At 38.3% G+C, this 20,194-nt stretch overlaps 1 protein-coding gene across 1 annotated transcript in view; it reads right to left on the bottom strand.

Moving 5' to 3' along the window:
* Positions 1-3,580: 3,580 nt before the first annotated feature.
* spats2 (spermatogenesis associated serine rich 2) overlaps positions 3,581-20,194 on the bottom strand; it is a 26,765-nt gene continuing 10,151 nt past the window's right edge. Inside the window, exons 7-13 of the mRNA XM_015051504.1 lie at positions 11,944-12,120; positions 10,851-10,986; positions 8,680-8,738; positions 6,561-6,670; positions 6,326-6,428; positions 5,487-5,632; positions 3,581-3,960 (exon numbers count right to left, since the gene is read on the bottom strand). Of these exons, the coding sequence (XP_014906990.1) occupies positions 3,709-3,960; positions 5,487-5,632; positions 6,326-6,428; positions 6,561-6,670; positions 8,680-8,738; positions 10,851-10,986; positions 11,944-12,120 (983 nt within the window). The 3' untranslated portion in view covers positions 3,581-3,708. The remainder of the gene's footprint in view (positions 3,961-5,486; positions 5,633-6,325; positions 6,429-6,560; positions 6,671-8,679; positions 8,739-10,850; positions 10,987-11,943; positions 12,121-20,194) is intronic.

Genomic DNA, 20,194 nt, shown 5'->3' with positions numbered 1-20,194 from the left:
TAATTCCTAGTAGTTTTTTTTTTTTTTTACCATGTTTTTTGTCTAGAAATAAGACGAAACTTACACTTTCAGCAAGATATAGGAGCTTGTTTTGAGGCAATAATTCCTTAATATAGATTTTTAAAGGTACTAGCAGACCATTTCACCTATATAGCAAGGTGAACTTTTATCCTATGAGCTTTTTTATTATTATNTTCTAATACTATACTTTCATGACATTTACAGCTTTAACAAATATGTAAATAAAACAAAAAAGTATATATAAAAATCAAAGTTATATACTGCAACTTTAAAGACCAAATTGTCAAAGAAAAAGAGGCAAAATAAACTCTGAATAAAGATCTGTTTAAGCCTATAGAGGTGATTTCAGGCGATATTACAATTAAAAAGTAATTTTTCCCAACCAACTTCAGTTACTCAGTGGAGACGCCTGACATTTTGGTTGGGAAATCCTGATTATGCAGGAAGTTGCTGCTCCAGCTTCACATCTAGTTCTGTACAATACCGCCATCTGCCGGCTGGATGTGGCATTGCACATCTTTCAGAACTTGAGCTTCTCTACCTTCTTTAGCGCAAACAAACTTATTTCGGAAACATTTTAATATTTGTAGGCATTTTAAAAAATAAGGTATTAAAGCTAATTTAATATTCTGATGGCCCAGTTTTACGACGGAAAAATGACGAGATGTGATATTACAAGAATAAACTCGTACGAGAATAAAGTCGAAATAATGACTGGTAATATAACGACTTTATTCTCGCATTATTTCGACCTCCTGTAATATGAATATTCTCATAAAACGTCTACTTTATTTAATGAATAAAGTCATTATTTGTGGGGGTTTATTCTTTTTTTTTGCATCAGTCTAGTAAGATTTAAATTTACTCGTAGTAAAGTTTTGATGCAATTTTTTAAAAAAAAATCAATTGTAAGGTTACAAAAAAATGACCTTTAAAAACAAGAACTGACTGATTTGAACTATGTAATTTTTTTTACCATGTAAATAAAGATGCAGAATAAATTACATACAGTACTATTCCCCCTCTTATCTGATTTAATGTTTCCAAGAAAACTACAACTAAGGTTTTTACCTCAAATTAAATCCTCATTTGAGGTTTTTTTTTAAACTTACAAAGATCACCCTTGCTTGTTTTGATTTGCCATTTTGTCAAACACAAAAACTCCAGGATACACGTTTGGTATTGCAAACAGTTTTATTTGTAGTAAATGAAAAGTGTGCCATTCAGTGAGAGGGAGAGAGACGGGGCTGGACTGTCGGGACGGTCGATGTCTTTGGTCCGTACTGTGGTGAAGAGGAAATGTTGGAGGGACAGGAAGGGACAAGAAAAGGCACTTGAGTTTACAGTTGGAAGAATGAACAAACCGGATGTTTTTGACTTCAAATATGCCTAGTATGAATATCACATACAAAATGCCCGGTGTGAGCACAGAATCATATAGCTACATATATGTATGTACAGGAAAGAATCAGAACTAAAGCAGGGTAGGAGGAAGAAGTAAAAAAAATAAAATAAAATGAGCTGTATTAATCCGCTTTAGATTTTATTATTATTTTTTGTCATATCTGTAGTAAAAACCCCAAACATGTCTGGAGCCTGGAATGTAAAACGCAACATGTGGATGAGAGAGAGAACCCAGCGATTCTCACAGGGCATCAGAGGATTTGTGTTTGATGTGTCCTGGAGTTTGATTCAGTACACAGTGCTGCCCGTTCTCAGGCAAAGAGCTGATGAGGAGCGGGTGAGGAAGGTTGTAGCACTTGGTACAACTTCAGTTAATATGCATCTTTTGTGATAAAAAAAAAAACAACCTGGATGAGTTTTTTTAAACTCCATGCAAAAAAAACAAAAACAAAGTATCTCCCTACTTTTGCGGTAATTTTCATGATTTTTAAGCCTGCTCAGAGTTGCCGTTAACGGCGAGTTTTAAGCTTCAAGTCGAAACAATTTCTGCACAAACGGCAACATCTGAGTGTCTGTGGATCACATCCAGAACCCTCCGGTCTACATCATCATACACTAACTGGCTGCTCACAATACCATCATATATGCTCTAAAATCTTATGAGAAAGCCAACAATCATTCTCCCAAAAAAACAAAAACAAAAAAAAACTACTTTCAGTCAAGCCTAATCACCATTTATTCATCCCCATCGCCATTTTCTCCACAATAATCACTAATTTAACTCGTAAAGTAAATCTTATTTTTACCTTAAACTCCAAAAAACTAAAAAGTAAAAAGAAAAATTAGGGAAGAAAAGAAGCTTAAAGATGAATTTTTCCCTTCCCTCTTGAAGGAAGACGACATGATAACGACATGAAGCAATAAAGTAACACGACTGGTTTCCCACTACGGCTCTGCAGCTCGCTCTATGTACATAACTACATCGACGCAGGCGGCGAGGAATCACCAGGGGGCCGGCCGTCTCTTAATGAGAAAACAGGTCGCGACAGAGGATCGGCTATGAGGTATTCACCAGCGTTTTGTTCTCAAACTGGACACAAAGAGGGAAATTTAACCCCAAAAAGCAGCTTGAAGCAACTCCTTGGCAGCCGCGGAAAGATGAAATCAACACCCGCCCGATGGGTTCGATCATCCTATGAGAACTTTACTTCTGCACTCGGACAATAAACAAATAAAAAACAAAAACACGGCGCCTGAAATCCAGGTTTTGATGGAGACATCTGTGTTTGCAGAAAGGCAAATGTGAAGTCTGCGACTAAAGGCAAGCAGGACATTATTATGCCACTCGTGTGCATAAAAAGAGAAACAGAATAAAGCAAGGAACTGGGCGTGCAGGAGAACATCCAGCTGAATAAATGCTCTGGATTATGAAACAACATGTGTACACCAAAGCCTCCTTCATTAATAGTTCACAAAAAAAAAAAGCTAATGAGCCCTCTTAGTCAGAAAATAATGGATCCGGCTTCGGGCGAAATCAACAGGAATAGTTTCAACTCCTTACAGAAATGGAGAGCAAACAAAGCGATCCAGCAGAGAGAAAAGGAGCGAGAGCCTCTTTTTTACTATTATCATTTGTTTTTTTTTATAAAAGTTAAACTACTCCTTTTGTGTCCAAACATTAAGTTTCCCCTACAGCTTGTAGCAGCCGAACGTTAAGCTCTGATTTACAGTTTGATATGTCTCATTTCCACCCAGCGAAGACAGACGACAGTCTGTAGTGTTGATTGCATGTCGGAAAGCCCCGTCGAAGCTACAACTACTTTTCCACAACACTTTTTTTTGCCCCCCCAAACAGCGAAGGCATTGAAATGGTTCCTGGAGACGAAAAAACAAAAAGAAACAAAAAAAACCTTCAAATCAGAGAGCTGACGGCGCAAAAAGAGAAAAAGTACTAAGAGTTCAACTTCAATAGTGCACGGATTGTTGCAGGTAAATTGCGCGAGTCTCGGTGATGAAACGACGGAGAGCCACAGCAGCAGAGGCTAAAGATAGAAAGTGTCACGAAAACCGAGAAATGAAACGAGGAGAGAGAGACAGTCGGAGCTTTTCAAGTTCAAAGAATGAACAGAGTGATGCAGAGCGGCGGCACTACAGCTCAACTGACTGAAATATGTAAACTGTATACTATTCTTCATTGAAGGGCGTTGGGGTGGAGGGGTAATGGAGCGCTCTGGGGGCAGGGGGGTAGTGGATGGGTTTGATTGAGTGAGACGGTTTCCGGTGTCAAGGGCAGTGCGTTCGAGGGAGCCGCTGGGGCAGCCCGTTGTGGGCGGGCCGGTCTGGGTTGTGGGGGGGGTGTGAGGGGCCCCTGGAGCTGTGGGGCTGCTGTGAGGACGGGCCGGAGGAGCCGGCGTCGCCCTGGTAACGGTGGCTCCCGCGCCCGGCGTTCCTGTCGTGGTGGGAGCTGCCGTTGAACCGCTGGCCGCCCGAGTGGTAGCCGGGTCCCTGGAAGGTTCGCCTGTTTCCCTGGAAAATCTGAGGACGAAATTAAAACAGAATGGTGAGTAAACCGAGTTTTTAAAACTCTTTTAAAGTTTGTGCCTGTAACATGACAAAATGTGAAAGTTAAAGGTGAACTATTATGCTTCCTTGAACATGTTAGGATGAGTCTCTGGTTGATAAGAAGCATTTTTATTACTTTTTTTTTTTACAGAATCATTCTTTGTTTTTAGGGCCTCCTGCCACTTTAAATTCAAATTAGCTGCTGCTGGCCACGCCCCCAACTCAACGTTTACACTTGCATGAAAAAAAAAAAGGCTGCAAACAGATGTGCAATTATACATCTTTGAAAAGCATTAGTAGAGGCTCCTGCACAGCCAACCAGAATCCAGGAAGTTGTTTCTGAATGTTAAGTCAACAACAAAACACTTGTCTTTTCCAGCAGCCATTGTACAGCACATACAGTGGCAAAACCAGCTGACCAAACATGCTGGAGTGCTGTTTGGTTTGCTAAGTAACAACACAGTGGCCACTGAATGTGGCTTTCCGGGATGTTTGTGAAGCAATTCGTTTACCAGACATCAAAAAAAAACATGAAGATGAGTGTTTTTTTTTTTCCTCTTTAAAGCGCTTAAGTTGTTTTTAGAAGCAGTTGAGACCCAAATGGAGGCATAAAAACCTCCAAAATGTTTAATGTTTTGTTGGGAATTTTTGTGATGGAACAACAAAGTGGGAATTCACTGAAAATAGACATAAATTAATCATTTTATTTATTTATAGGGCTCTCAACATTAACACAACCAATTAATCTAAATTGTTTAACACGATATTACTTAACGCAGATTAATCGCACTACCAAGTTTCGCCTAAACTTCTTTTGTATGAAGAGGGTTACTTGGTTCAAAGCAGCGCGTTACACGGTCTTGTACTGCGGTCAACAGTTCAGAGTCACAAATGTGAGTGAAAAGATGAACAGGGAGAGTCAAAGTGGTGTGCCAAGCCGCAAATTTCACTTTTTAAAAACATCCTGAGTTTGGATAAAAGCTGGATTTTACCAAAACAAAAGTTTGGCAGGAGATGTTGCAACGATAACTTATCCTCCTCCTGAAGCAAAACCAGCTTATAGTTTACATTTTAAACAAAATAACTTATTTTAAAATTATCCTGAATATAAAAACCTGGAAAACTGAGATGTTTGGTTTTAGACAATAAAATAATTTCTTAAACGTTTTGAAATTATGCATATTTACGTTTCAAGGTTACAAAAGAAGAGTGAATAATCGGATCACATGTTTTAATCGACTGACTGCACCATTTAATTGTTACAAATAAAAAGTTGCATTTATATCAACTCTGTTGACTCTTTCACTGCAGTTACAGTCAAATTTTCAAATCTTTACACATTTCTAATTGGATTTAGGTCTGGACTTTGACTAGGCCACAGATTTAAGAAGTACTTTCTGTCCATTTAACAACTATGTACCACTTTTTTGCTCTAGAATTGAGACGTTTTAGAAGTAAAAGTGCGATAAAGATGATTTATGAGTTTATTTCTTTCTCACCTGTTTGACTGGAGGCGGGCGGTTTTCAGCGGGGGCGGTTTGGGTCTGGGTGGGAGGAGGGGTCTCCGTTTGGACCGGGCTGGCGACAGAGGAGGACGTGGAGCTACAGCGGGACCGGTCCGAGTAGCCCGTACGTGGATGGTACACTAGAAGGCAGAGAGTCAGAAACGGTAAAACATGATTCCTGCCTCGTTAACAAAACTGACTTTTGGAGATTTAAAGAAGCTTAATTTAACCGCAGACAGTTATTCTCTGAGAATTAGGGGTTTCAAGAGCCAGTAAAGTCTTTGTAGGTTAAAAATAAATGAGCGTTTTGACACGATAAGGCCCAGTGTTTGTCAGCCGACAGAATCTCAGAGGGTTTTAGCCGACGTGTGTGAAGAAGCAGCAAGACGATAAGAAATCATTTGATTTTTAAGATTCTACTTTAAAATTTCCCCAGTTGCTATAGACACGTTTTCTCTGTTGTTCTCCGTCAATAAATCCAACGCACTGAAGTTCAGCATAATGAGCAACCTGGTCAGATAGGTGAGCATCTACTGCGACTGATTTCTGAGCAGTAAACCGACAGGAAACCAGGGGAAGAAAGAGGGGAAAACATGCAGCAAATGGAGAGATTACAACGTTTTCACCCAAAAATAAAATAAATCCGATTTATGCCACGTCCATTTGTGGTTCTAATTCTGATAAATATCTGATCGTTTTCAAAACGCCTGCTGTCTCAACTGGATAACCTAAGAGTTAAAAGAGTCTCCATGAGGAGAAGAGGGACAAAACTGGACTTTATTCATTTTAAAATATAAATGAAAGAGAAAAATAAAGGAACTAAAGTGCTGTACCTGATCCAAACCCAGAGATGCTCGTCTTCAGCGGCTCAAGGTCAAATGTAAATCTTAAAGCTTTCCCAAGGTCCTCGTCGTATTTACGTTCACTCACAAAATGCTGAAAAAAATACAAAAATAATAAAACTCTCCGCTTATTTCAAGCCAGAATGTTAAAGCCTTTCATTCATATAGTTTAATCCCATAAAATAAAAGTTAATATAAATAAAGCAGAGTGAAAATGTCGCAGCACCTTGATGTCGGCGCGCAGCTCAGTCAGCTGCTCCTCAGACATGGAACCGGACCGGTCCGTCAGCCGCTTCAGCTCCTCCGCTCTCTTCTGCCGAGCGTCCAGAATCATCACTGCAACACAAAAAACAGAAACTCAGAGAGAGAGAAATACACAGTTTAACTAGATATCAGGAAAACGGTTTCACAGATTAAACCGGCAACATGTTTGACAGAAACAACTACAGGCTGCAAATATTGGCATCCAAGCAAAGTCCAAAGAGGCGCCCAGTATTAGAAATATTGGAGTAAAGTCTGCAGAAAACAAGAAAATATCAAAGCATAAATTCTACTGAACCTCCTCAGAGTCCTGTGAGGTTTCTAACACAAAGCAATAAGGAAGAAACTGCAAAAACACAAAACCTTACCAAGTATTTTTGGTCCAGTTTCTACTAGAAATATTCTAGTTTTGTCTTAAAGTATACTAAATTACAAATAACTTTTCAGCAGAAAATATGAGCTTGTTTTAAGTCCTTCATGTTGATAAATAGTGCTAACTTCACTGGCAAATTAATTCACTTAGCATGGAAACATGTCCTGTTAAAGGTGAAATAATCTTCCAGTGGAACTAGCACCTCCTTTTATTAAAATAAAGGAATTACTGACTTATTTTAAGCTCCTATATTTTGCCGAAAAGTTGCTTGTAAAATAGTTTTGTCTTATTTCAAGTGCACTAAGATATTTGCATTAAAATTAGCCAGAAATACTTGGTAAGATTTTGTGTTTTTGCAGTGATTTCTTCTCTTGGTGAGGGAAGGAGCCAGGTATCCATATAAATAAAACCTTTTATTAACTCTGGTGCCTTTTGCTGCTGCTTGCATCCAGTCTTGTTAATGGACGGAGGGCAGCAGGTGACCCAACCGATCTTCAGCTCTGCACTTCATTCAAACTGATGCATTTTTAGATCCAGGAGGAAGTTTGAGAACTGGGAGCTGCAGGTTTCCTACAGTCTCCACACCCCTGTGAATTAAATCAACCCCGACTGGCATTCAGTTTTTCCCTCTGTGGCCCCCTAGTGGCAGGTTCTGATCACTGCAGAACAGCAGCAGCAGTTATGGATCATGATTGGTTAAAAGTTGCTCAAATCTCAACATGTCTTCAAGCACAGCAACTTAAAACAAATTTCCTCTTCTTTTTAATGTTACAGCCACTAGTTGGTGTTAATGAAGAGTCAGTGCATGTTTTAATCACTCTTGGCAGAGGGATTTATACAAAAACAGACAGCAGAGATAGCCATAGATTATTTCCATAACTCATTTTTAGATTCTCCACTTTTTTTCTAGATAATTCCTAATTTTCTATAAATACAAAAATGCAGGATGAATGTAGGGCAAGGAGACAAAAAAGACGGAGGAATGACTGAACAGAAAGATGCATGCAGGAATAAATGTGTGCATAAAAAGGCAGCTGCCTGAAAGGAATAAAGCATTTACTTTTCTCCTGATTTGGGAAAAATATCCGTTTTTCCAGAAAGCTTGTAGGATATCATTAATTTTAGCAGAATAGAGTTTAGAGCTGTTTTTGAAGAATGAACTTCACCTTTCCTGCTGCTTTCTGTAACCAGGTAGTGAGGCACTGATTAAAAATAATTTCCCATCAGAATAAACATTTTTATAACTACACAAACACAGCGCAACATTACGGGGTAAATTTTCAAGAAACCGTTTTGGTTCTGTTGAGGAGGAACTCAGGTTTCCACTCAATTCACTGCACAAAAGCAGCATTGAGTCTCCCTCGACACCTGACACTATTCAGGCCTCAAACACACAACACTCCACACTGAGAGGACAGAGGAAGAGAGAATGGCCTACTTATACAAATATGAAGTCCTGCTCTGTCATGTTACACACAAACACACAGCAGGAGCTGCAGGTAGATCAGCACCCTCAGGGCGCCGCTGCACTTTTCAGGAAACTGGGACTTGCTGTTCCACAACAATCTCCGTTTCTCCTTCTGGGAATGAATTGGGTCAGATTCTTCGGGGCTTTCAGTCAGGTGATCATAAGATGGAAGAACACCAGCAGCTCTGGTCATCAGTGACGAGCCGAGCGCAGCGTAAAAACACTTGAAAACGCAGCACTTACTGGCCTCGGCTTTCACTTTGTCCATCTCTGCCAGAAGAGTCACTTCTCTGTCCATTAAGCTGGAAAGAAAACAAGACGACAACGAGTAACTCACTGGAAGACACATCTTTTCTCAATTATTAAAGCACAACAGTTTGGAGCAGAAATGCTGCCACTATTTAAAAACTGTCTAAATATTATTAAGGGGGAGAAAAAATTATTGCACCTTTAAAATTTAGATCACTTAGGTTTGATTTATAAAACATGTATGCATCCATTAAGGCCTGTCACAATTATATTTTTCTGGATGATAAATTGTCCCAGATGTTAGTGCAATAAATGATAATATTGTTGTTTTGGGACCATAACAGTTATGGTATAATAATGCAAGAAAACCATCTCAAAGATGTCTAAACTTTTATTTCTAATGAATATTTAGCACTTGAACTGGAAGGCATTTTAAATACCCAAAATAAATAAAACAAAATACACAAAACTACAAATGAAGCTGAAGTCTCAAACTCTCCTTCAAAAAAGGAGCCGGTTGAGATTAAAGCAGAAAATCATTTTCTATCTTTCACTAGAAAGAGGGAAACGAGAAAAAACAGCAATAATACAAATGGAAAATAATTCAGATTGTTTTAATTTATGATGCAAATAATTGATTTATTGTGACACTAGGCATTATTAAACATTAATAAATAAATTACTCTCACTATTGTTGCAAACAGAAATAATTTTGATGAACCTAAAACGAGAAGTTTGGCCTGATTTAACTTTAGATTAAATCGATAGAATAATCGATTACTAAAGTCTTTTGTTGCAGTCCTACTCTGCAATTAATGTTTTTAACTGAAGTGAAATAAATTCACTTTTCAACAATGTTACAGTTTTTTATTTTTAGCTGTATAAAAAGATCTAAACTAGTCACAGAAATCACCAAAGTGGGAAAACAAACTAAACGCATTTACTGCATTGGAAACGTTTGAAACGCTGCAAGGCGACACTTCATAGTTACAAGTCATGTTTAGACTCTCGAGACGCAGGAATGTTTTCCCATCTGAAATCTGTGTTCAGTTTGCTCTTCATCTGACCATCCTGCTGTTTGTTGTGCTGACATCATCACAGGTAACAACTCGGGCAGGAAAACCACAGAACAAACAAAAAGGAGAGATTTGTTTTTGTGAACCAAGTTTTTCTGCCACCTTCCCGTCTCAGATATCCAGTACAACTTAACAGAAGACGTTGTGTTGACTTCATGTAATAAAAGTGAAACTTTGAGTGTAATGGAAAAAAAAAAAAGAGCTGTACTCAAATTCACCACAAACTATAATTAGGCCTGTTAAGATGATAAACTGCATCAGAAATTATTGCAATAAACGATAATATTGTTGTTTTGAGATCATTTTTAAGAGATCTACTGATAATAATGATAGAAATTTACCCTCTCAAATACAAATGAACTTTAATTTTTGTAAGGACTTAACACTGGAACTGAAAGACATTTTAAATATCCAAAATAAAAAGACAGAGAAATGTAAAAGGAAGTAAAAACCACTTTAAGCCAGTAGAGCTGAAACGATTAATCGATTATTGAAATAACTCACCTAATTTAGTAAATCATTAACTGCACTGCTCAAAAATGACCTATGCAGAAACATCTAACAGTAATTAAGTCAAAACTTTTCTAAAACATGTATATTATTTTCCTCATTTTAAAGAAGGATTGATTTTTTTAATTGGTTAAATAAAAAATCCACAGAATGTGAATTTTTGACAGAATGATTGGTACAATAATCAATTAATAATCGTTAGTTGCAGCCCTGCTTACAACCAAAACCATCAAAATAAATTATGAAGTTTCTATAAAGAAAATTGCTCTTTAAAAAAAAAAAAGTCAGAATGAAATTTACTGCGCTCCTCTTAACCATCCCATTTCAATCCTCCCTCCTCTGATCTGAGGAAATAAATTTGTTTTCAGCTAAAAATTGACGTATTTAGTCATTGAGCACCAGCAGAATAAATCCAAATGATTAAACTTTGCAGGAGACTGTGACTGCGACGCAGGTTCAGAACCAGCTGGGCTTTTTTCTCAATCATTTCCACCTCAGAAGCCATTAAAACCCTCAGAAATGTGATTTTCTCTTTCAGCAGAATGAGAAATGTGACGGTTTCACAGGAAGCCGACGTACCAGCTCTGGAGTTCAGCAAACGTCTGTTTCATCCTCTTGATGGAGGAGTCCATCTCCTCCTTCACCACCATCCTGTAGCGCGTCAGGGAGACGGTGCATCTCTGCAGGTCTTTCACTGAGCGGTCGATGTTGGGAGCTGAGGAGGAGAGACGGATTATTTTTAAACATCTGAGGAACCTCTGATGTTCAGGTTAACATCAACTGGAGGGCTGTTTTAATTTAGATTCAAGTTTAAAATGCACCGATTCACGTTTTTCACTTTTGTTACCGATATCTGAGGTTCAGTATCAGCCGAAACCGATCCAATGCGGAAAAACAGCGTTGAAACGACTTAAAAGTTTTTTTAAATAAGCAGAACGGAATAAAAACATTTATTGTCCTTCAAAGGGGAAATATACATTTATTTGATAACTCTGTACCTGTACAGCACCTTAAATGCACCAATAGCTTCACAAGTTTGGTCAAAACAACACAGTCTGTTCAGTCAGTGTAGTCAGGAGTATAACGGCCAATATTAAATAAAAAATAAATTAATTCAACCTGACTAAAACAACAGGTTGACCATCTTAGTCAAAAGTAAAAATAAACAAAAGAAACTGTTGAAATGGTTCAGAAAGTGCAATTATGAACTCAAATAAAGCATGGCGTCGCTCAGAGCACAAAGCCCAGCTGGGGTTTCCCCTCGGAGTATTGTAAGCCTGGTGGGCCACCAGGCTTTGCTTGTGTCCCCACCAGGCTTAGCCTTGTTAATTTATTAGGTTGTTTTAATGATTGCCTGTTTTTTTAAAGACTTTATAATTCGTGTTTAGATGGTAATCTTCCAAAAATGCGTAAGTATCAAATGATATTTTCAAACTTCCTGTCAACTTTAAACATTTTTTAAATCAAAAACACGGCGAGTGGCTGGATGACTGGCGTAGCGCCCTGAACACCGGGCCTAGAAATGTTTCCGGGGGAAACCCTGATAGAGCTAGACTGAATAGATCTGCCCTTATGGATGGAGCACGTCCTCATGATACCCAATCTAGAAGTTTTTTTCAACCGATACAGATATCAATATCGGATCGGTGCATCTCCATTTTAAGTTACTCACCCATCTTTTTCCCTCCTGACGATCCCTGCTCATCAAAGGCTAGCGAGGATGAGGAGGGATGAAGGTTTGAGGCCGTCCTGTGCCGGGGCTTGTTGCCTCTGAAAACCTGGTGGTGATTCCTTCCTCCCTGCTGGGAAGCAGGACTTGGAGCGCTGACGATACTTTCTGCCTCGACACCTGTGAGGAGACACACCGATCGTTAAATCCTTTAGATGTTTGTTGTAGTTTCTGCTGCGTTTTATGTCTTTCAAAAACTGTTTTTTCTGCAGAAATGTGGGTGAAGTCTGTTGCTGCGTTGTGTGGGTGAGCGGCCAGCTTCAGATACAAAAGTTCAACACGTCTTCAGAGTGAGAAAATCCTGCCGTGATACAAACTGAGCTTTTAGTTAACAGATAAAAAAATAAATGTAAAAGCACAGCAAGTGTCTTAATTATAAAGTGTGATTTAAGCACAATTTAGGAAATTAATCCTTAGCATCAAGATTTAGCTTTAATGCTTAAAAAAATAACCCAAGTGTCAAAATTAATATGTATAAACTATTTGTTTCAAGTACAATAAGTAGAAAGTACTTGGGAGCCATAATGTTGCAAAATGAAATGATAAAATTTATTGTGAGTTAGTATATTTTCAGCTGCACAGAATTAAATAGAAACATGCAATATTTGAATGAAGCAAAAAACAGAGGATTTAAAAACAGTTTCTGTTTATAGCCTAGTTTAATTACTGGGTGATTTGAATTTTAAAAATGGCTGCTAAAAGCAAAATACTGTGAGGCGACTTTAAATATTGTACATTTTAATTTAAGGAAATAAACATTCAAAAACTCAAAATAATAAGAAAAAAATGCAGCTAGAAAAAGTTTTCCTAAATATAACAAAAACACATCTTCGACTTCAACATGATAGGTTAATTCAAATAAAGGTTTTTGTTTTAATATTGTGAAATAAGTTTCGGTTCATTGTTAGAACTGGGCAATATAGTTTAAAAATAAAATCTGTAAATTTATCCAAAATTTAAATTCCGATTTTAACTGATTCCCCCCTCTTTTTTTAAAATCAAGAAAGAAAAGAAAACAAAAATGACAGAGAATGTGTTAAATAAAAAGGGTTTTTATTACAGTCATTCCTTCTGCCAGTTGAAATGAATAGAAGCTGTAAAACAAAAAGACATTGTGGTTCTCTGAACTATGGAAACAGGGAGTGGATTACTGAGGGGGACAAAATCCCAGTTTCCAAATATTAAATCTTCAAAAANAGGTCAAACATGTACATTACTCACATTATTTGAGTTGAATTAACAATTTAGTGAGATTTAAGTAAAGCATACAAACCAAATTTAAGTAAGAATAGCTATTGCATTTTAGAGTGCAGAAATTAGTAATTTCATATTGTTGCGTTGCCTTAACCTGATCCAAAGTTTATGACAAGAGCAGTTATTTTTACCCATCTCAAAATTTTATGGGAAATACTTTAATTTCATTACATCATTAAATTCTTCCTGCAGTTGCTGACAAGGTTTTTGTCTCACTGGTATTTTTGACTGTTCAAATTTAGTGGTGAGTCTTTGAGGTTGAAATGCTTCTGTGCCATCACCGTAGTCTGGACTCCTTCCACAGATTCAGAGTCAGCAGTATTACCATTAGACAGAAGAAACTTGTTTGCCAAGAAACTTTTAAACTTTCAAGGTTTAAAAGTTTCATCATGTCCAAGAGAAGTTAATTAAATCACTTGGTGGAAGTTAATTAAATCACTTGGTGGAAAACCCTTTACTGTATGGTGCTCTATTTTGTGTGACTGAGAAGAGAAAGTTAACATCCATAAGAAACAATACAAGGTGGAACTTACGTCTCTGGTGGGATCTTCATTTGAGCATCAGCCAGAATCCACAAGCAGAAACATCCCAGAATCCTCAGTAGGCTCCTTATTCCCAACGTTCCTGTTTCCATCCTGCTTTCCCAAAGTTATTCCCAGTTCATATGTCTCAGGGAATTCAGATTTAAAGTTCAATCAGGAGTTTGAAGAAAATGGTTTCCTCATGCTTGCAGCAGGCAGAGAGTGCCAAGATTTTTGCTGATGGACTTTTGACCCTTTTTGGCTTCCGTACTGTCTTGGTAAAGGTGTTCTTTAGGTGGCATCTCCTGTCAGCTCTGATCCTTGTCAGGGAAAAAGGCAAGTCCTTGAAGATCTCAGAGCCATCTGCAATGAACTGAATGGAAAAGGAAATGTCAGGACCTAGCACAGACTGCAGAGAAACACATCAATTTTATCTGTGTTTGGATCCTTCGGTTTTTTGTTTTTTTGTCACAGTCGCAGTGGTTTCTGCTCCTCTCCACGGCTGCCAAATTTGCTGCACAATCCATTTGGATTAAAAATTCTGCTTCCATATGTAACAGACAGGCAGACAGAGGGAGAGAGAGAGAAAAGTAGGAGGGGAGAAAGGATTGATGAAGGGGATTGGATGAAGGCTCTGTTTTATCTAAGAGGATTAAAGCGATTGCTGGAGACAACCTTTCTAGCAACCAATCAGAGCCACCGAAGGGGAGCAGCAGCACAGTGCCATAACACACTGACACACTCATGCAATTATCCGATTATGGATTATGATCACAAACACCTTTAGACTTCCTGGACTAACGAAGTTGTTGGATGAATGTTGGAAGTCGAACATTCTGATGTTTAGGTTTCTATCTTTCTGTCGTTTGAGAAGTAAAACATAAAGATCCCACAGAAATGCAGCTTCTGCCATAATTCTATTAGCCTGTAGTGTTAATTTATGAAAAAAGTCCTCAACACAAACCAAACGTGATACATATTTACTGTATTATCTCATCTTGGTGTTTGTTTTTGTGTTTTTCATAATGCTTTATTATTATTCTACCTATGAAAAACTAAAATGCGGGAACAATACTTTTTGCATACAGTTCAAATCTTTAAATGATGGTATATTTGTAACAATCTACTGGCCTCCAAAGTACATTAGAAATATATCTCTAAAGACGTGTCTGTCCTGTTGTATATTGTCTGGATAGATTTTGGCTGTACAACCCAACAGTTCATGAATTGACTGGCTTTTCACTTTTACGTCTTTTATTTGGAGCAGAGCAGACACTAACTATTGGCCTATTGCTCCCAAGACAGCAAAAGCAGTCACAGTCTGATCAAGATTATACAATATTACACAAGCAGACTTGAGGAAAAACAAGTAAAAGAGGACAAAAATATTACAACTGAAAAGCCTGGAGTGCAGAACCTCAACCTGGAGACCACGTCCAAAATTTATCTGGACAAAAATGTGCTTACTGGAAAACCAAAACACACATTGTAAAAGAAAGCAGTGAACAAGACAGTCCAGTTTACATGTGAAGGGAGGTAAAGAATCCTTCACAGGAATATCTCACTATCCTACCAAGACGTCTTGGTTCCGCATGTCTTCATCCTGACATGGTCTCTAAATGTCTGAGGACACTGATGCTTCTTCAGAGGACGATCAGGAGGTGGAGCAGAACCAACGTTCCTCAAGTACACGTCAACCAAAACCTTTGCATATATTGAGTTAGAGGAAAGTAATTTCAAAGTAAATAGAAATAGTATTTTGAACTATATTAATTTTCACTTACAGCTAAAGTTAATTGAAAATATTTGATTAATCACTTGGTACTAGAGTACAGATACAAGTTAGTCATTTTGCAGAAATAAGCTGCAAACGTTCTGAGGACTGCTCCTGATTTTTCTGGAGGTGATTGTACAAAAGATGGTTGTTTCATAAAATGAAGAACATAAACCATAACTGTATGCCTTCTTAACAACTCACTAAAGGCAACAGCAACAGTCTTGGATCAGGATTTTCTTAAGCTCCGAAGAAAAACAGATTGGAACAGGAGATGCCATTATACTTAGCTTCTGAATTCAAATAAAGTCAAGAAAAATGCTCTCAATTAGCTGATTCATTAAAATAGTTCTTGTAACTTCATTTGGCCTAAAATATGAAACCCACTTAATGAGAAAAAAAATTGTTTCACACAGTATATGGCTTCAGCTGTTCATTATAAAGGTGCACTGTGTAAATATCCTTTGTAAAAGTTATGTAAAAACTAATAAAGGTGGAAAAGTAATAGCATAAAGAAAATGTCTTTACAAGCTGCATGAGTACTACTGTGTTACATTTCCTTAAACATTCTTTTAGAAATGTGCTTGTAATAGTTTTACTTACCTGTATTTTGTAGAATCTACAAGCTGAACCAGTCACATCATATAATCACAATGCACAATGCATAATGTTAACCAAATTAAGACTGTACTATATACTTCACATGAACATATATTTCTCCGCCATTAAAATTTATCTGGCAAATTCAGAAATTCAAATTTATTTAAGAAGACTGTCACTCAAGCGACATTTAATATCTAAATATTGGACCCAGAGTTTTCAAATATTCACAACCCAGAATCTCTCATAGACGGGTCTAACGTTCAGACGCTGAAATGCCCAGAACTATAAGTACAGGTCTACTGGCAGAAAATCAAAGATTCCCATGAATAATTGATCACAGCCACTAGAATAACCACAAATTAATCAATAGAGCAAAGTGTCAGACAAGATCTGATCCCTGCCTGCTATGACTGACCTTTTTATTTCAGGATACAATCTATGATGTCCTGACATTCTCAAAAGTTCTGCTGAGAAAATCCTAACTTACTGCTAACAACCTCGTAGGATGTCAAGGGTTTTATGTTAAATTGACAAATGCCATTAGGCCACAGTTCTCTTCAGTATCCCAAAAAATATTTTCTCCGTTATAGCAACTCATCCAAGTATGTACTCTTGACTTTTTCAAACATTCATAGAAAGCTTCTCCAAATGATGAGTCAGTACTGCCCTCTAGTGACCAAACGTGCAACATGCAACTACAGTCATGTTGCGCTTGCACACTGCTGTTTGTTCACTTCCACCCTGTAGCGTTGGAGTCAAAAGCTGGAGCCAACTTTGATTTATTCTAAGTATTTACCAGCAAGTTTTTGAGGCTCAGAGTTTTTTGGGTAACACTTTATTTGAAGGGGTGTGCATAAAACAGACATGACACTGTCAGAAACATAACATAACACCTGTTATGAACATAAAGGAGTCTTCATGAATGTTTATGACAGTTGTCATGAAGTATCATTTGGTAAATAATGACACTTTTCATGCAAAGTTGACATTTTAATGCACTTTTAATGCACATTTTAATGGAACTTTGCAATAAAAGTGTTATCTACTGAGCAATGCAAAGTTGACCATTTTAATGCACTTTTAATGCAACTTTTAGTGCAACATTGATGGTAGGCGTTTGTCCTGCAATTGGTGGGTTGTTGGTTTGCTGTCTACTCCATTTATCTCTGTCGTGTCCTTGGGTAAGTCACTTCACCAGCCATTCCTGGTGGTGGCCAGAAGGGCACGGTGGGGCCAATGCATGGCAGTCTCTGTCAGACTATCCCCGGGCCGCTGTGGCTACTATGCTGTAGCTCACCATTGAATAGTATGGGTGAATAACTGAATGTAGTGTGAAGAGCTTTGATAAAGCGCTATTCAAGTTCACATTTAGCATTCTTTCTAAGCAAAGAACACATTAGAATGTTTGTACAGATTGCAGATTGATCTGATAAATATAAAATGCTTCTTTGTTCTGTTATTGTCTGTAGAGAATGGTGTGTGTTTTGAGCAGTGCATTTTCTCTGTTCTCACACAGCAAACAGCTGCGGAGTTTTCAAAACATATCGCCATATTAATGACTGTTGCTGTGTGTGTGTGTGGAGTGGGGGGGGGGGTCAAAAGGTGGGTTCATCCCTCTTCTATCCCAGGCTTAGTTGGCCTGGAACACAACAATGGCTGTATTGATGGACCTTTTCCCCCCACGTGGCTTGGCATGGTCAGAGTTTTATGTAAGTGTTTTGGAATTATGTTGAGGATTTTGTGGAGGAGGGGACAGACCTTGAGCCCTGCAGCTGTTGCCTGGCACGCTCCGGCCTTAGAGAGAACAGACAGCTCACATCAGTTCCAAGTATCCTGCTGCGGCCAATAGTGGGGGTCTCTGTCATCGCTGGGCATCTGGAGGGGAGCATCGGGTGGTAGACCAGTAAAAAGCATCTCCTGAGCTTAGGCTCCTCCTGTCAGACTTCTGAGCTTCAGGGCACCCAGCTGGCTCATGCTTTTATTGCCCTTCATGGTAAAACGTGCCACACTTTGAGTGTTGGGGTGTTTATATCCTTAATACTATATGCAAAAGGTTGTGAAAGCCGAGCTTGAAATATGCATATTTTCTGGGGCATCCTCAACTCTCAGAAAAACAGACAACAGACCATTTGACCTCAGACAGAAAAGCATCAGATATCATGGATCAAGGTGTCAGATAGGGCTGTAGTGATACAATAATCTCACGATACGATACAATACACAATATTCTGCTCACGATACGATATATATTGCAATATTCAGCAAACAATACAGTTCAATACACTTTTGCGATTTTCTGAAAGATTTTAGAGGGAGAGAGTGATTTGGTGACATATTGTGACTGTTATAGAGTTGGATTGAATTAATTTAACTGAAAACTGATTAAAAGCACCAACTACACAATACCTGGCTCTGGTTGGACATGGACACAGACTTAAAGTCGACAGCTGGACAAAATGAATCAAAGAAGTGGTGAGAAAACATGTTTAATTGAAACAGTACAAACTGTAGCTTACATGCATTTGTAAAGTAAATAAAGTGCACCAAGTACCCTGCTCTGAATAGTTTGATACCTTTTACCTTTTAACCTTGACACTTAACATCTGAAGGAATCACTCTAAGCCTGATGACCTAATCACTCTCCCGGCGAAGCAAGCAGTGAGTGAGCAAGGTGACAGTTGGATGTTATAATACTTGGGGATGAATATCGATTTTTTTCTAGGAAAGAAAATATCGATATATATTGCAAAATCGATATTATTACACAGCCCCAGTGTCAGAAGGGGTCTTCTTCAAAAACAAGGGAAAAATGGAGCAGGAGATCGATGAGGGGCTGGTGCTGAAGCTGTGAAGCTCTGTCTTGTTATAACAGTCAATTTACCTTCCGAACCTCATCTGTGGTAATGAGCTTTGAGTTGTGTCTGAAAAAAACAAGATTGTGAATATAAATATTTTTTTTTCTGTAGAGTGTCTGGGCTCTAACTTATAGAATTAGTTTGAGAAGCTTTGTCATTTGGGAGAGGCTCAGAATAGAGACGCTGATTCTCCACATGGAGAGGAGCCAGTTGAGGTGGTTCGGGCATCTGGTTAAGATGCCTCCTGGATGCCTTCTTGGTGAGATGTTCCGGCCCCGTCCCACCAGGAGGACACGCAGAGAAAGAGCCAGGACATACTGGAAGGACTGTGCTTCTTGGCTTGTTCGGGTCCCCTTGGGATTCCACTGGAGGAGCTGGAACAACTGGCTGGGGAGAGCAAAGTTTAGGTCTCTCGGTTTAGGCTGTAAATGGAAGATAAAGGTTGGATTGAAAACAGTCAGCTCTAGATCAGTTTCATTCGGACAAAACCAGCTCAAAACCAAGGATATCTGGGCAAAACACTATTAGGAATAAGAAAGAATCCTGTTGCCTAATGACAGTTTTTGATTCAAACCACCCTTAGGTCTTTATAGGTGTTACAATGAATCCAGTGATATTACACAGCAAATTCGGAAGTGTCAGATTTCCAGTGCAAGTGTTCTATGTTAAAAATATAGTGTTAATTCAACAACATGAGTGTTAGTGAGTGTAGATTCCCTAACACTCACTAAAGAGTTCCAAAGAGTTAAACAAAAAGCAATCCAGTCCAGTGTGGATTTCTAAATCAACACCAACAGTCTAAATCAGCACTCAGTCTGGTGTTGATTTAGAAATCAACATTAGACAGTTCCTCCCACAATTGTAAAATATTTGTGACATCACATCAAAGAAGGAGCAACAGATAGAGTAGGGGTTGCAGCAGGATCCCCAGCCTGGACCTACAGGGGGGGCCACACGGGAGGTAGAACATGTCTTCAGAGATCAAAATTTTCTTTAAAAAAAAATAATAAAATAAAATAAATAAATCTGATGAGAACTGTAAAGGAGGGCCTTCCCCTGTTGAGAACTGTGTACAATACCACGGTAGGTTATATAGTAGGGTTCCCCATTGTTGACTCATGGTTGTTAAAAACCTTACCAGACTGATTTTAGTGACATAGTGGGTGTAAAATATTTAATAAAATGTT

The sequence above is a fragment of the Poecilia latipinna genome, unplaced genomic scaffold (genome assembly GCF_001443285.1).
Source record: "Poecilia latipinna isolate Pla-1442-1.1 unplaced genomic scaffold, P_latipinna-1.0 Scaffold1049, whole genome shotgun sequence".
Lineage (NCBI taxonomy): Eukaryota > Metazoa > Chordata > Actinopteri > Cyprinodontiformes > Poeciliidae > Poecilia > Poecilia latipinna.
The sequence above is the reverse complement of the archived record's forward strand: the minus strand, read 5'-3'. Positions and strand labels throughout refer to the sequence as shown.